Source organism: Sphaerodactylus townsendi, linkage group LG03 (assembly GCF_021028975.2).
Source record: "Sphaerodactylus townsendi isolate TG3544 linkage group LG03, MPM_Stown_v2.3, whole genome shotgun sequence".
In the NCBI taxonomy this organism is placed as follows: Eukaryota; Metazoa; Chordata; class Lepidosauria; order Squamata; family Sphaerodactylidae; genus Sphaerodactylus; species Sphaerodactylus townsendi.
The window spans coordinates 94,754,562-94,772,362 of record NC_059427.1 but is presented as its reverse complement, the minus strand read 5'-3'; the positions used below and the strand labels follow the sequence as shown (position 1 = coordinate 94,772,362).

At 41.8% G+C, this 17,801-nt stretch overlaps 1 protein-coding gene across 1 annotated transcript in view; it reads right to left on the bottom strand.

Moving 5' to 3' along the window:
• The window catches only part of STK32A (serine/threonine kinase 32A), a 99,499-nt gene that overhangs the window by 45,431 nt on the left and 36,267 nt on the right, over positions 1-17,801 (bottom strand). Inside the window, exon 6 of the mRNA XM_048491248.1 lies at positions 12,404-12,577. Within this exon, the coding sequence (XP_048347205.1) occupies positions 12,404-12,577 (174 nt within the window). The remainder of the gene's footprint in view (positions 1-12,403; positions 12,578-17,801) is intronic.

Below are 17,801 nucleotides of genomic sequence, written 5' to 3'. Positions count from 1 at the left end.
GAATCCTTCAGTATTTACTCAAGCCAGAATTCTATTACATGCATTTTGACTGAACTTCAATCCTCCACTGAATTTGTATTGAGCTTGTCCTTGGGATGACACATAACCTTGTACATAGTGACTCTAAAAGGAATAACACTGGTCAAAAAATAGAATACTACCTACCAAAAAATAGAATACTACTAACTGGCTAAGCCCAACCGACAGCTAAAATAGTGGCACCCCTTACCCCTACCATCAACCTCTCTCCCAACAACTCAACAATGAACTAATACTGAAAGTAAAGACAATTTTACATGTTTTCCTCTGAAGATGCCAGCCACAGATGCAGGCGAAACGTCAGGAGAGAATGCTGCTAGAACACGGCCATACAGCCCGGAAACCACACAGCACCCAATTTTACATGTGTCTGTAAAATGCCTTGGATTATAAAATAAAAGATATGGATATTTTAGATAAACAAACCTGTGTGATACTAACTGAATTTACAGATCATTTTGACAAACTGCCCTGAATTTGAGATTCTAAGAAACAAATGTGGTACGCTACTTTAGCAGGAGTCTCTTCTACTTTTATCAACACAGAGCCTGCTCCAATCATTAGATTAGAAGAAAACAGCTATATTAGTTGAGTTAGAATATTCACACAAATATTGCAAATGTGTTTTATTTTATGCTACATTTGTCTGCCAGAAACCATTTTTCCTACAAATGGCATTTTTCTGGAAGAAACTCAAGTAAAATATGGATGTGATTATTCACTGTAAGGAACACTTCACATTTCAGAAGGTTAACTCACATAAAGTGTGTGCCATTTTTTTCCCCTTCAATCCCTAAATGTCCTGGCAAGATTTCCATTGATTCTTCCTTTCCATTGTAGCCCACTATAGTGAAGAAATGAGTGGAAATCCATTCCATTCCCCAAACTTGCATTAGTTCATGTTCCATTAGCGCAAGCGTTAGAACAAATGCAAGGATTGAGATAAACAGTGTTTCTGCTGACTCCTTTTTCACACTGCCACATTCTACACCCACATCTATAGAGCTATCTCCGAAGTGTGTCCCCCATCGGTCGATATTCATATTGGGACTCCCCAAGCTTGCACAAAAATCTAAAAACCTACAAAATAGCTGAGTCAGTCCCTGCAGCGTGAGCCTTCATGTATGGGGGAGGCTGGGAGCTGTGGAGAGTGGGCCCAAGATAGTCAGGAGTCTTGGGACTACTTCAGCCAGCCCTCTGGTCCAGCCAATGTATGTGTGTAGGGTATCTGGAGGGAAAGGATGAGGGAGAAAGGATGAGGGGGAGAGCACTGGGGTTTCCAGAATGCAATATCCAGGTGAATAAACAGAAAGAAAAAGAAAGTAATGGGTGGGGAGGGAAATGGCAAGGCAGCAAGAAAGAGAGATTGATAGGGGTGGGAAAGGAAAAAGGAGACAAAGAGAGGAGTGATGGTAGGCATATTGGTGAGAGAAAGACATAAACTAAGAGGGCAGAGAAAGATAGAGAAACTGTGAGAAGAATTGGCAAAAGCGGGGAATGAGTGAAGGTGAGAAAATGGGATGGCTGCTCTTACAAGTTTCTTGCAGGTCCCCCTTCATCCAGTGCTATTTTCAAGGGTTACCCAAATCTCTGGAGTGGCTTTTTGAAGCTCAGGAGACTTTAGAAAGAATGAGAGGGACAAAGTGACTTTTCCACAAGCTCCACTCATGGTGGTCATGTTCCAACGCAATACACCAATCAATGTAGTACATCATTTATGGAAGACAAAGTAGATAGTATATTGCCATAAAAGGTATTGTTCCAACATATTTTATGTAAAATACATTTTTCTACAACTATGTAAGGAAGGTATCATTTCTTCTGCCATTTATCGGATTTCATCCTTCTTTAAAAGGCCACAAAATAAACCTTTTTAATAGTCTAGTAGAGGTAGTGATAATGACACTTTCTAGTAAAAAGTTACAGCTTTTGGAAAACAGATAAACAATGGTGATTTCATCACAGCAGAAATAAAATGTATTGAGGACATTTTACAAACTGTTTTGGGGAAGAGGTTTGCACAGTCCTCTCCCCCAAATTATCTTCAAAATGTTTTGTTTCTCTCAACCCAGGGTTTTCAAAAATCGCTAAACTAGCAAGCCCCCCCCCCCCCAATCATGATGAAGATGTTGCCTGCCTGCGGAGCGAACAAAAGCAGGCAGGAAAAGCTTTATTTCTCCAGTCCAAACCTCTTACTTTCATTTTCACCACTCGCACCCCAGCATTTTGTGTGCTGCAGCAGAGATTCTCTGAAGGTTTCCCACAGAGGTTTTCTCTGCTTGCAGCTCATCCACACATGATTTCTGTATAAAAAGTAAATGAATAAAGTTTGTTTTGCCTAGCAATTCCATTCACGTGTCATTTTTCCTTTTTTTTTTGTTTTCAGGGGGATGTCTATGAAGCTACAACTTCACAATTAGAGAAGCCACAATATGCCCATATTTGTGTCACCATAGTTTAGCAGACATACTCCTGAAAACAAACAAACCAAAGGAGGAAAAACCACACATGTGTGGGATCACTAGGCAAAACAAACTTTATTCATCTTGTTTTTACATGGAAATTGCACATGGATGAGCTGCAAGCAGAGGAAACCTCCATGGAAAACCTTCACCAAATGGCAGAGGCAGGAAAATTTCTGCAGCAGCACACAATATGTCGCAACTCTGAAACTGACCAGAGCTCAGTCAGTCAGAAAATGGGGAAAAAGAAGCATTCTGGCTGGCAAACTTGTGTTCTCCATGCTGTGGGAACACAAAAAGCCAAAACAGACCTTTTTAAAACGTTTGCAGGACATTTTTATTTTTGCTGTGCAGAAAGGACCATTTTTCAGCAGTAATTACTTTTGTCCTCTTCAGCTATAACCCTGCTCTAGCACTTTCAGTAGTTGTTTCAGGTCTTCATTACCATCTGCCAGTAGTGTGGTGTCATCTGCATATCTCAAATTGTTAATGACTAGGAACAGCAGCCATGAAGGAACTAGAAAAGATACCTCTGTAAGGATGTGTTGCTGGCAAGCAAGATCTAGATAAGGCATACTGTAGCAAGATCTAGATAAGGCATTCTCCATTACTATCTCTGGGTGTGAAAGTAACACAGTGAAGAAAGCAGAGAGGAAGAAAGTTAATTCCTTCGAAATGTGGTATTGGAGAGACTTTTACAGATACCATGGACCACCAAAAAGACAAATCAGTAGCCTCTAGATCAAAGCAAGCATGGCTAAAATGACTAAACTGAAGCTATCATACTTTGATCACAGTATAAGAAAACTCACTAGAAAAGGCAACAATACAAGAAAAGTGGCAGCAAGAAAAGAGCAAGACCAAATATGAGATGGTTTGACCCAATAAAAGAAGCAAAAGCCTTACATTTGCAAGACCTGAGCAAGGCTGTTAACAGTAGGTTGTTTTGGAGGTTATTAATTCACAGGGTTGTCATAAGATGGAAGTGACTGTGACTTGAAGTACATGCACAATTGCTGTCACCATATAGTGTTATATATATTCCTCAAATAACCTAATAACATGGATTCTAAGGAGCCACTTCATCAATGTATGTCCAACTCCTTTGATGGAATAGCTTCTCTGTTTGCAGATGACACAAAGATTCTTTTTGCTGATCTCATGCAGATGACACCCCATTAGTAGCAGAAAATAGTGAATGCCTGAAGTGATTATTAATGAAGGTTAAAGGAGGCAAGAGTAATGACTACTGAGGAATTACACAATTTTAAGGTAGACAATGAAGAAATTGAAATTGTTGATGATTTTCTATTCCTTGCCTCAATAGTCGTGCATCTAGTACTCTCTCCCCTCTCATCTAATTACTATTTCAAAAGATTATTTGGCCTTGAGCAAAAAAATATTTACACAACAAAAACTATATTTCTTATTTGAATAGACTGAAAGAACTGCAGTCTAACAAATATTTAGTATAAAATCTGTTACAAAACAAAGAGGGAAATGCATTTCTACCTGTCTAATTGTAAGTGGCAGACCGAATTCTTCATGTTCAGAGAAAATGTCTTATCTAAAGTAAACCAATCTACTTTAACAGTAAATTTAGATGCCAAGTAATATAATCTTATTGAGTAATCCTATCCATAGCCTTCTAGTTTATCTTTAAGTTTGCTGAAATTCTTAGAGGTTTACCTTGCCACACAAACTTCGTTAGGATTTTCCATCACTTATTAGAATAAAATGAAGGATCACAGTAACATACTTAATAATAAAATCCTAGATGAAATTCATTTTAAATAAGACTATTCATAGATAATGGTAAACTCAGCCACAATTGCATCTCTCCAGTTAAGTTCCAGGTGTAACTTCATATGATTATACTGAGATATCCTGCAACCAGATCCCAAGACACCCAATAAGGTTAGATTTCCTGGGTATCAATATTCTCTTGTGATTTTATACTCCAGCTCTCTGCATCTTTAGTCTCATTCATTCTAATTTTTATACATAACTTTGTAACTCAAGATGAAATGGAACTGATAAAGAATTTTAACTAAAATGTCGTATCATCATTTTAGTAACATTAGCACAGTATCACAGTATATAAAGATAATTTTACAATCGATATTTTCACATACATCGTCACATGAATTTGTCACAGCTGTATCTGGTGGCTTAATAAGCCACTGTGGTATAATAGTTAGAGATTTGAACTAGGGAGACCCAGGTATGAATCCCTCCTCTGCCATGAAAGTTCACTGAGTGATCTTGTACCAATCACACGTTCTCAGACTAATTGACCTCACAGGGCTGTTGCAACAGTAGAGTGGAGGAGAAGAGAACAATGTTAGCTATTTTGGAGTCCTACTGGAGAGGGTGAATAGATTGGCCAAAAGGGGTGCCCACCACTCTATATGCGACTTCAGTATCTCTGGGGAAATTATATCTGGGCCAGAGGCTTTACGGGGTTTCAATTCAGTTATTAGATCCATGATTTCCTGAGTTGTAACAGGAGGCCATTTGGAATCATCTAATGATGGAGATGGATGATAAATGTTACTGGTCTCTTCCTTTTGGAACAGCTTCGCAAAATGATCTATCCAAACCTCAGGGAGAATAGAAGGAAACGCCCTCATTTTATTGGAGTCAAGTCTGTTTGTCAAGGCCCAAAACTGTCTTGAGTCATTGGAGATTACAGCTTGATATAAGCGATCCCACTGATTCTGCGCATACTGGACCTGTTTCTCTTTCATTAAAGAATGAAGAGTAGTTTTATATTGAACTAGCTGATTGCGCGACACAGGATTTCTAAATCTCTTGAATTGTTGGTAAGATGCACGAATTAGTTTGTTTAATTCATGACACTCTTTGTCAAACCAGGGGGCACCTCTAGTGCTGTATGGAGGTTTCTGCTTAATGGACTTTACAAAGATAGTCTGTGATATACTTGATTAATGTTTCAAAATTGCCAATTGCCACACAAGGGCAAATCATCACTGATATTCATTAATACGTATATCCGCCCTGGTGCGAATAATAACGTTCGTGATGACCCGTGGCAGAATTTATCCTCGTTTGTTGAGGAGCTAGAACTAAAATATCCTTCAACTGAAATTACTATATTGGGGGATTTCAATGCGAGAGTGGGTAATAATCTAACCTCATATTTGGAACGTGAAGGTTATGATGATAACGATTATGTCTATTCACTCTTACTTCCATCAGAGCGTCATTCTGAGGATACCCAGACCAATTACACTGCTAGGAATCTGATCGAATTTGCTATCAAACATAACATGTTATGGCTCAATGGTCTAAAATGCTACGACTGTTCTAATAATTTCACATTTGTTAGTACGCTGGGGAACAGTGTTATAGATTATTGTTTTATGTCACCAAAATTAAGAACTTCAGTCCAGTCTTTTAAGATAGGAGACCTTCTACTAGGAGATTTATTTATTTATTTATTTATTTATTTATTTATTTATTTATTTATTTATTTATTATGAGATTTATAAGCCGCCTCACCCCCGAAGGGCTCGAGGCGGCTCACAGAATGGCTGCACATTCAATAACAATCAATAAAACATATCAAATACAAGAGTGCAGCTTAATTCATTAAAACTTAAAACTTTAAAACTTAATAGCGATTTCAATTACATACTGATTAAAATATCAGATATCAGAGCGCCCGGACTAGAGGCCAATGGAGGGAGGGGATAGGTCGGCCCAAGATGGAAACCAGGGCCCGGCCAGATGGAAACGGCAGCTTCAGTGGGGGGTGATAGAACCGCGGCCAGCCCCCCCAAAGGCCCGGTGGAATAGCTCAGTCTTGCAGGCCCTGCGGAACTCACCAAGGTCCCGCAGGGCCCGGACAGCTGGAGGTAGAGCATTCCACCAGGCAGGGGCCAGGGCCAGCCGCACCATCGCAGGGCCAGGGATCTCCAGCAGCTCTGCCGCCGCCGAACGCAGCGGCCTATTTGGGACATAAGGGGTGATGCGGTCCCGTAGGTATGAGGGCCCCATGCCGCGTAAGGCCTTAAAGGTCATTACCAACACCTTGAAAATGATCCGGAACTCCACTGGGAGCCAGTGCAGGCAGCGCAGCACAGGGGTGATGTGATCTGAATAACCACCACCTGTCAAGAGCCGGGCTGCCGCGTTCTGGACCAGCTTCAACTTCCGGATCAGTCGCAAGGGAAGGCCCGCGTAGAGCGAGTTACAGTAATCCAACCTCGAGGTGGCCGACACATGGATCGAAGTGGCCAGGTAGGACTGGGAGAGATAGGGAGCCAGCAGACGAGCCTGGCGGAGGTGAAAAAACACAACCCGGGTAACATGGGCCACCTGGCCCTCCATCGATAGTGAAGAGTCCAGGCGGACCCCCAGGCTGCAGGCCAAAGATGCTGGGGCCAACTCAACCCCCTCCAAGACTGGCGGCCGAAATTCCCCTGGTCTCTCCCCCCGGCCCAGCCAAAGGACCTCCGTCTTCGTTGGATTAAGTTTTAACCTGCTCTGCCTCAACCAACCAGCAACCGACTCCAAACAGTGCTGTAGAGCTACAGGGGCAGAGGCCGCCCCCCCTCCATCAACAGAATGAGCTGGGTGTCATCCGCATATTGGTGACAAACCAGCCCAAAACTCCGCACCAGCTGAGCGAGGGGTCGCATGTAGATGTTAAATAAGAGCGGGGAAAGCAAGGCCCCCTGGGGGACCCCACAACTAAGTGGGGCCCTATGGGAGGCCTCATCCCCGCACCATACCTGCTGACCCCGACCCTGGAGAAACGAGGCAATCCACTGAAGGACAGTGCCCCGTACTCCAGAGGTGGCCAGGCGGTGGATCAAAAGGTCGTGATCGACCATATCAAACGCTGCTGTAAAATCTAATAGAATCAGCAGCGCCGATCCGCCTCGGTCTAGCTGCATGCGGAGTATATCTGTGATGGCGACGAGGACGGTCTCCGTCCCATGTCCAGCACGGAAGCCGGACTGGAAGGGATCGAGCGCCGATGTGTCCTCCAGGAAACCCTGAAGCTGCTCCAACACCACTCTCTCAATTACCTTCCCCAGAAACGAAAGATTCGAAACGGGGCGGTAATTGGCCAGATCGCCAGGATCTAAGGATGGTCTTTTCAAGAGTGGGCGGACCACTGCCTCCTTCAACCCACCCGGAAACACTCCTTGCTCAAGGGAGCAGTTGACTATATTCAACAGGTGGGGTCGTAACTCCTCCCGGCAGGCTTTTATTAGCCAGGAGGGGCACGGATCCAGAGGACAAGTAGTAGGTCTAACAGCAGCCAGGACCCTGTCAACATCGGGCTCGCGGAGCAGGGAAAACCGGTCCAAGCTTGGACCTGAAGACGGCGAGGGAGCCTCGAGTTCCCTTACTGTATCAAATGTGGCTGGAAGGTCCCGGCGGAGTGACATGACTTTGTCTACAAAAAAGCTCTGAAATGCCTCACAGCCAATAGCCAATTGAGAATTTGTGGATCCCTCCACCAAAGAGGTGAGGGACCGAACAGTCCGAAATAATTGTGCCGGGCGAGAGCTAGCAGACGCGAGGGAGGATGAAAAATAAGCCCTCTTCACCCTCCTTATCGCCAACTCATAGGCCTTCATAAACGTCCTATAAGTTGTTCGTGCCACTTCGTCGCGAGACTTCCTCCATGCTCGCTCTAGCCGTCTGAGTTCCCGCTTCATCTGGCGCAGCTCCCCAGTATACCAAGGAGCCTGCCGTGAGCGGGGGCGCAGAGGGCACTTGGGAGCAATTTCCTCGATGGCATCGGAGAGTCTGGAATTCCAGGCCGCCACCTGCTCATCGAGGGTACCAGAGGGCTCAGGGTCCCGCAGGGCATTCAGGAACCCGATCGGTTCCATAAGTCTCCGCGGGCGGACATAAATAAGTCCGTCAGCTTAGACGGGTTGGCGCTGCCGATCCATCCGGACCTTTCAGGGAAAAATGGTCGGACCATGGCACTCTGCTAACAGAGGATACGGCCATATCCACTCCCGCCCCAAAGACCAGGTCCAAAGTGTGACCGGCTTCATGGGTGGCGCCAGTGTTTAATAGGGAGAGTCCCAGCGTCGCCATGGATGACACCAGGTCCACTGCCGCTGAACATGAGGCGGCGTCCACATGGACGTTGAAGTCCCCCAAGACAATAAGTCGAGGGAAACGCAACGCCCACTCAGCCACCGCCTCCAGCAGCCGTGGCAGGCCGTCGCCGGGTGCGCTAGGCGACCGGTACACCAAGAAGACGGCCAACCTCTCCCCTGACAACCACTCCAAACCAGCACATTCGAACCCGGGAATTTGAGGGGCAGGGGCTGCCCTGAAAGCGATGGCATCCCGGATGAACATTGCCACACCTCCCCCCCGGCCCTGTGTTCGAGGCTGGTGGACACACGCGAAACCCGGGGGTGAGACTTCGTTTAAGGCGACCGTCTCACCTTCTCGCACCCAGGTCTCGGTGATGCAGGCCAGATCCACCTGTTGCGCCCCGAGAAAATCTCGGAGCGTCGCGGTCTTATTATTGATGGACCTGGCATTAATCAACACCAGGCTCGAAGCAGAGTGTACCTGAGCCCTTCTGCCCAAGCGATCCTCGATAGGCCGGAGGCCAGAAGGGGGCTGAGCATAAATGCATCTCCTCCCCCCTCTCTCATATGGCCCCCCTCCCACCGCCATATCTACCCCGGCCCCATCCTACTGGGATCTCCTGGCTCCTCGCGAGATACTGCTCCCCACTGCCATCCCTCCCATGGTGGTGAGAGACAACAACTTACAGCAGCCCCACAACAACTATCTACTCTACTAGCCTAACTTATATATACATACGTACCAGCTGCCAACAGCCACTCAACAACACTGTTCCCTGGCCTTGGCAGCAGCTAATTCTGATTACTAATTCTAAGTAAGGTGCAGCAAGGTTACTAAAGTGCTAGTGCAATGTAGCGCTTCAATTAATAACAATAAGATGGTTAAATGGTAATAGTGGAGGTTAATGATAGCTGCTGGATCCAACCTATTGACCCAGGGTCAAATCCCATAGCCCAGCACACATCAGTCGGGAGTCACTGCCACTTCTCCCCGCTGATGGTATCATTGTCTAGGTCTAAGATTGCCAAGCCTGACCATTTAGAAATCACCATTTAGAGATCACCTCTCACTTAACCTTGTTCTCCATCAGGAAGAGGGGGTGGACGTTCCTATGGATACATCTAAAGAGTATTTACCTACGCTTTTCTGGACATCCCATTTGGCCCTTACCGCCAATGAGCTAATTAATTCTCAGCATCTAGGTAATCTCTTAAGTGCTTTTTATAAGGCAGGTTCGCCTTGTGTGGTGGGGTATAAATGAAGTAAAATAAAAAATAAGAGGGATTGTGGCAAGATTCTATCACAAATGAAATGAATCATAATTATATGTAACAGCTATTATTTTATCCTTCTGCTCTTCTAGTTGCTACAGATTACCTGAATCCAACTTGACAAATGCCCTTCCACATTACAAAAAGCTTCCAAAGCGTTCCTTAATTATGACAATCCAGTATGTTCAGAAGCTTTTTCAGCCACAGGACTGATTAATGCACACTGTCCCCCTCTTGCTTTCATTTTATAAATCATACTCACCAATAATTTTACATAAATAAACAAACAGGAAAGAAGCTCATTTCACCTTTATTAATATAATTCTACAGGAACAATTCACAAAGATAATATACCAAACCTAAAAATCAGTAGTTTTAATCAGACAATTTGTCTGCATGGATCTTGTAATATACACTTTTCTAGGTTTAGCTATACTTGCAAATGTTCTCCTTACCAAGATTTTGCCATAAGGGAAATGAATTAATATTTCTGGAAATATTTTATATTTTCTTATAATGATCAGCAAGAGATTTGTTTTTTTGCAATATTTGGTAGGCCAGCTAAATATTTTTCCAGTGTAACTACAGTTATCCCTTCCACATTGCTGGGTTAGGGCTCAACCCCCCCTCCCCCCCCCCTGCAATCTGGAAATCCACATAAAAATTTTTGGCCTTCACTTCATATTAGAAAATAAGTCTGATTTCTTTCTTTTTCTTTTCTTTTTTTAAAAGGAATCCATAACTAAACAGAATTGTTAAAAAATGGAATCCATACCTAATCCATGCCTGTGTATATTTATGGTAGTAAAAGATAAGCTATGTTGATATTATACCATACTGTACATATTTTTAATGCATTTCTGAGTTTCTAAACTTTTTCTGTGTCATCAGGGGCTTCTGCAAAACTCCTAAAAAAATTCATTTAATTTCTTATGCCAATTCACAATATATCAAAATTGCAATGGGGATTGTTGGGATAACTATGAAAGGGATAACTGTCGAGTTTGTAACATCTGTAGATATTCCTGTGAAAGTTCTGCAATATTTATATTAGCATTCAAAATGTTAATTTGAAGTACAAACTTTTTTTTCTATACAGTACAAATTGCTGTTCAATGGTATAGGTATATTTGTAAGTTCTTATATTTTCTTGCTGTTCTAATTTTCTAATTTATACATTCTCTGTCAAAATAAATGCCATTATTCACTTTCTTTTTGTAGCAAGAACTAAGGATTAGCAGATTCTCCAGGATCTATTCATTATTTTGTGGTCCCACTATGACTTAGATTCCACCCTGGTAGAAGTATTGAGTGGAAGGTTTTCTGGCTTGGATGAGGACTTCCAAATCCCTTCTAATAAGCCTACTCTCATGGCAGTATGCACCATGACCTCAAGTGTAGACTGGTCATATAATGAGATGGCTGCAGCCTGGACTTTTCCCAAATTACTACTAGGTCTAAGTCCTGTAACCAGCCAATCATACAGATAAGGGTAAATGGAATATCCCACCATATGCAATTATATTACCACTACAGCTGTACACTTACTGAATACTCTCGAGGCTGTAGTCAAGCCAAAGGGCAGTGCTAAGGTTCAGGACTCTAGCTGCTGCCAAGTGGTAGACAATGTCTTTTGCCACAAGCATGCCTTTGGAGAAAACTTCTGACAAATGTTGCACTTAGTGATATTATGGGTCTCGTCCAAGCAAATCAGGCACAAGTTATGCTTGTCTGAGACAGTCATTTTTGTGCTGCATGTAGCACATTTCTTAAATGGGGCTTTTGAAGCCATCCCTGGGACCTGAACTGGCATCAGGACAAGGGAGAAGACAAACAACTAGTCAGCGAAAGCTGGCTTGGTTGGCTCAGAACTCCAGAGAGTAGCTGAGAAAAGCTAGGCAGTGAAAGCTGCCTCAACTCGAAGAAGAAAACCAACAAAGAACACTCATAAATTCCAAGAGAAAGGATGATCTGATCTACACACATCAGCAGCAAGAACGAAACTGGAGAGAAGGGGAGCTGCATGCCTCCCTGGGCCATGTGACACTTTGGGTGGGGAGGAACTGTCCTCTTAATTACAAAAATGACAAGGAACAAAAAAGGAACAATAAGGTTTATTACTGTGATAAATATGATTTTAAAATATTTTTATGATTTGGTTAAAAAGTTATGTGTGTGAGTGAACACACACATACACACACACACAAACAGATGCACACTCTACTAGCACCAAGATCATGATGCAGAGGCAGACAATGGCAAACCACCCCTGAATGTCTCTTGCTTTGAAAATCCAATAGGATTCTCATAAGTCCACTATGACTTGATGGAACACACACACACTAACACTTTCTCAAACAATAACTCAAGCAGCCAGCTTTTTTCTTTTCAATCAGTAAGTCAAGTTAGCACTGTTTGTTAAATCACAGCAGGCAATTAAGTGCCATCACTCTTTGGCACAACAAGTTCATGAAAGCTCATAATGGTAAAATTAGTACATGTGAACAATATTAACGAATGTCTCCAGCCCACCTGTGAATAATGCATTTGCTTTGCAGATAGTCCAGGGCTAACGTCAGCTCACAAATAAAGAGTTTCACAGCATTTTCTTGGAAACGTACATTTTGCTGCAGGTGGTAACGCAAGTCGCCTCCAAGAAGCAAATCCACTACCATAAACATGTCTTCTTCATCCTGGAAGGAGTACCTGAAATAAGATGAACAGCACCTTGGTCAGTGCAGTGTCAGAGTACATGGGAGGAGAGCAACCATTCTGCCACTCAGATCCTCTCTGTGTCAATACGAGGACTAAGTAGCACTGTAGGGTACCAAACTACCATGAGGAATTGATTATACATGAGGAATTGATTTTAGTGTTAGGGCAACCCTAGGAGCCAAACTACATGTTATGATGACCACAGATCCAACACATGGTTGCTGATGCCCCTTCAGAGGACAATTTATCCGTTTGTTTTTTTTAAAACTGCAAGGGATTAATCCTAATCAGGCTTGCGCTGTGCTGGCATCAGGAGATCTTGCCCCACCCCTGCACCTTTTCAAGTCCAAAATAGCTGTGTGTTTGCGGGAGGGTAGGGTGTTGTAACAGGGATTTGTGCCACATTTGCTTAGTAAACAAATTGGAATTTAAAAAAATACCGGAATAGAGCTCTAGTGACCTGTAGATCAAATTAAGCCTTGCTGCTGGCATCTCACCCACTTTTCACATAATCTTAAGTATTCTTCACAAGCCACTTCTACTTGATTTCGTTTAAATAACAGTGAGTTAAATGTGAGCTCAAGAAATCAATACATTTTAGACTTGGAGAAGTCAATGCTTTTGAAAACAGAAAGGAAAATAAAGCTACTTTTGTGCCAAGAACTTCCCTGAGGGACTAGCATGATTAAATACAAAGAAAAAAATCACATCATCTCTAAGTCAATGGGCAAAATAAGATGCAGAAGCATGAGCAACCAACACAATCAAATAAGCTTTAGTTACTCTATTCAGTGCAAGAGACAACTGTCACAAACACAAACAAGCAGGCAAAAATATACTTCTTAATATATCACTCCCATGTAAAAGATGGGACTGTGGAACCCAAGGATTCCTGTTTGAAACTTTGAACACCTGTGAATAGTCAACATAAAACCCTTGTTTTATCGATGTACTCCCAGAACAACACAAAGAGCAGAGGCAGAAATTAGCCCTGACAAAATTTTCTTATGCTGGGAGCATTAGACTGCAATGTGTACAAGCCCTTTTTAAATTACAGTTGATCAGATTATTTTTTTCAAAGGTCTTAATATAAAAATTCCAGATAGACCAGACAGGTCAAAGACAAACTGTGACCAGATATGCCGCAACAAGTACAGTATTTCCTCTGAAAGTTTGGAAGAGTTATGTCAGCAAACAGATGTATTAACTCTGCAGTTCTAGGGTTAAAGTCTTAGTTGACAGTGCAAGCAGCAATATTAAAAAATACCTCTTTGAACACAAGGAATGTAGCATTATTACAGCTTTTGGAATATGAATCAATTTAGATTCAAGGAGTGACTTACAAATTTTGCTTAACAGAAGGATTCAAGAAATCAATCTAGTGACTAACTGAGCTGCTACTTGGCAATAATGCTCTGCGCAGGGTTTACCAAAAGAGTAGTGGTCTGTTTTTGTAATTTTTGAAGTAAGAAAGAGGGCAAGTAGCTCTTCAAATGCATTCTTACAGGCCTAAAACATCCCTCGCCCTTTTTTTTGCTAGTTTGAGCAATTCTTGAACATCAGAATTTAAACTTTAGAAAATCAGATAATTTACATCCAGGTTCTCATTCTGTTCCCCTGGACTTCTTCACCAAAATAAGCTAGATACTACACTAGGTTGCACTGCACTCTGTGTCTGAACGCCAACAAATATGGTCTTGAATTTTACTCACTAATCTGTTGGCTCAGTCTGTCTACTCCTGAGAATTACCCCTTGCTTCAGTATGCTTCAATTGAATTTTTTTGCTTCAATTGAATTTTTTAAACCCACAAATTTAAACTTTGAGTCCTTTCTAACCTAAAAGCTGACTAATTTTTTCCTAACTGCAACCTATTGTATAAATATAGAATTTTTAAATATTTCTGTTAATTACTTTTTTCCAACCACCTGGCAGGTGAGCTTAATATTTTACTTTTTAAAGTAAACCCAGTGTTCCAAGTAATAAAAAAGCTGGACTTACTTTTTGGGGGAACCCTACCCAAACTGAAACTGAAATTTATTTTATGTCTTTTTCAAATCCCCAACCCCTCATCCACCCTCAACTGTTATTAAAATCTAACCAGAATTTTTCTTCATTTCAACTAGGCTACCCTGAAACTATCTGCCAACAAATTATGCCCAGTTTCTCATTTAATTTGGCATGCTATATAAATTGATGTCTTGGCCATTCACACAGTGGACAAGGCCTGGTAGTCTGAATTGCTTCCAGCTATTATAATTATTTCTCAAGAAGGGGAAAATTTGTTTGACACGTATTTTCTATAGTTCCAGTTGTGCCCTTCAGTGCCAAACCAGGAGTGTAGTAAGTTTGTTTAAATGTGTTCAGAATCAGCTGAGTTATGGACCATTTCACGTACAATATAAGAATTGATCAAAGTGATGCTGTCAAAAATCTTAAGAGTGGCTGCAGCAAAAGCAACTGAGAATTGTACCTACAGAATTGCAAATATAACTGTGATGCAAAGCAGAACTCTAAATTTCACTTTTATGTTGCAAGGACCTACCTTGTTAGCGTTTCTCCAATATCCTGTACTAAAATGCTGACTTCTGCAGTTTACCACACATCAACTGGTGCCAACAGATCTAAATCTGTGAATAAATAGTTTCCACTTTGGAATGCCATCCTGAGAAACTTTACATTTATTATACTGAACACACTTCAGCAAGGGACAGACAACAGGGAATAATTTAACAACCAATAAACAGGGTTGCTGAAGGGCACAGTGAAAGGGCATTTCTAACAAATCACCAATTCAATTACTTTCATAGCATTTGGGAAAGTGGTAGTAAGACCTTTTCTTCTATTTCCCAAAGATATATTTTTCTTTTGAAATTGCTTAAGAGAGCCAGATTCAGGATACCATTTCCTCAGAAAACAGATTTTTTCAAAAATGGGACTGCTGGGAATGAGCCATTGAAGGTACTTCAAAACACCATATGGTGAATTTGTAACAGAGAAGATCCTATTGTCCAGATATATTAGGAAACTATTCCTTTGAACCTTAATATTCTGGATCCAGAACGCAAGTGTTAGGGCTCAGCCTGGTCTGAATGGAAACCCCTGAGAGGAAGACTCAGATAGAGTAGAGAGGACAGAGTTGGTTCAAGATTCTCAGACACTACCTGTAGATGCAGAGACTGAGTGAGCAGCCAGAAGTTCCTCAGCAAGAGCTTAGCTCAAAGACTCTTCAACCCCTTGATACAGAGCCAGAGGGAACCCTGACAGCTCCCTCATCCCCCTCCCCCATTTCCAGAGCCTTAGGAGTAACGGTATCCTATATTATCAACTAATTTGCCTCATCTAGTTATATCCTCCTTTCTTCCCTGCAATACAACTAGTATTACCACTTCTGAAAGCTTCTGAAAGCCATCCCTTCTTGCTTGATGCTGTTTCTATAGCCAGATCAGGAAGCTTCTCCCCTCCAAGGTCATTTGCCCTGCCAAGGTACATCTCCTTGTCCAGAACATGAAGTTCCTTTTATATAAATAATATATGTCAGTAAAAGGAGATCATTTGGCCTGGTCTTCAAGCTCATTTTTTTAGATGCGTAGTCATATGTTGACATTTTTATTTATATTATGACCAGGGGTTTCAAAAGCTGGAAGTGTTTCAGGTTTCACTGGACCTCTGAGGAGGCCTGCTCAAGTCATTTATAAGGAGCAATTTCTGTTACATATTCTGCTACAGTTGTGTCTAGTGAGTTACTACTAGGAGAGCAGTATGCAGAGAAGACGTGTCCTGAGGAAGTGTCAGTGATATCTGAATGCTTTCATTCAATTAGTTTTCAGGGCTGCTCTGCAACACTGTGTATACAGCAGCTCTCAGGAACATCTCTAGCAAACAAACTAGAATTTACTTTTGAACACAAACTTCAGTTAGTACTAATTGAAGTTAGAAACCCAATGTAAATCGTAATTAATCTCATATGTATCCATTTGTCATCAAGTGGCAGCCAACTTATGGCCACCTCAGCCAGGGGCATTCAAGGCAAGGAGAAACAGTCTTCCTTGGTGGTCCCCCATCCAAATACCAACCCTGCTTAGCTTCTAAGATCTGACAAGATCGGGTTATATCATACCATTACACATCCCAAGAATTCTATATTAGTAACCAAACCACAGTTTCTTTGTGATTTCTGGATGTATTTCATTATGAACTGGAGTTTAATCAGGCCACAGTTTACAAATCATCTGTTATTGTGATGTCTGAGTAATCCTGTGGCAGAAGAGTGTCAACAAATGCCTAGTTGGAAGCTTAATTGCTAGATCATTTTAACAACAATGGAAGAACCAGCTTGACTTAACACCACCTTTTCTGGCCTAATAGACCCCTCTGGCCCTACTCCACAGGAAAGCCCTATAGGAACATAAGGTTTTCATTAAAAACTGCAGCATTGGGGAAGATGAAATCCAGGCGTTTGCCTACAACTTCAGTTTGAGCAAGAATTAAAATTTAAGGTGATATGTGAGATGCACTCAAAATTATAATTAATCTCCTCTGATTCAATGCATTGCTGCAAGAAAATGAACCCCCCCCCCTCCTTCTTTCAGCACTGACTGCTAAAGGTACATTATTAATAGTCTAGATCTCCTGGCACACAAAGGCAGAGATTGCAGATCATTTATTTCTCTAACTCAACGAGAGCCATCAGATGCCTTCATTTATCAAGTGATCTGTTCCCCAAGCATCCTTCATGAAACTCTCAGGGAACACTTGTAGACAGCACCTCTCATGATAGTCTATTGCATTTCTTTTCATCTTATAGCCAGTGACAAACATTATACAACCAGCAAAGCTTATCTAAAACCTTTCACAGATGAAGATCAGTAACAAGAGCACAAGCATTACAGGAACATCCTTTGTTTTTGTTTTTTTTATAGAGCTGTGACATTCTGGAAAAGGGGGGGTTTGTTAGGAAGAAGTGAATCAAATACTTGAACATATCGTAATACTGTAATTTTCCCATTCAATTTTTTTAAAATTGCATTTGGATGTTCAAGGCATCTGTCATTTCGATTTCTGCAAGCTTCAAATATAAGATAAGCTGTTCAAAGTTAAATACAAATTACTATTGCATGTTATTATCTGTAAAATGTTGTCAAGCAAATACCACTGCACGTGTTCTATTAAAATATGTCAGATAAAACATAGGTTAAATGTCATCTATTAAATAT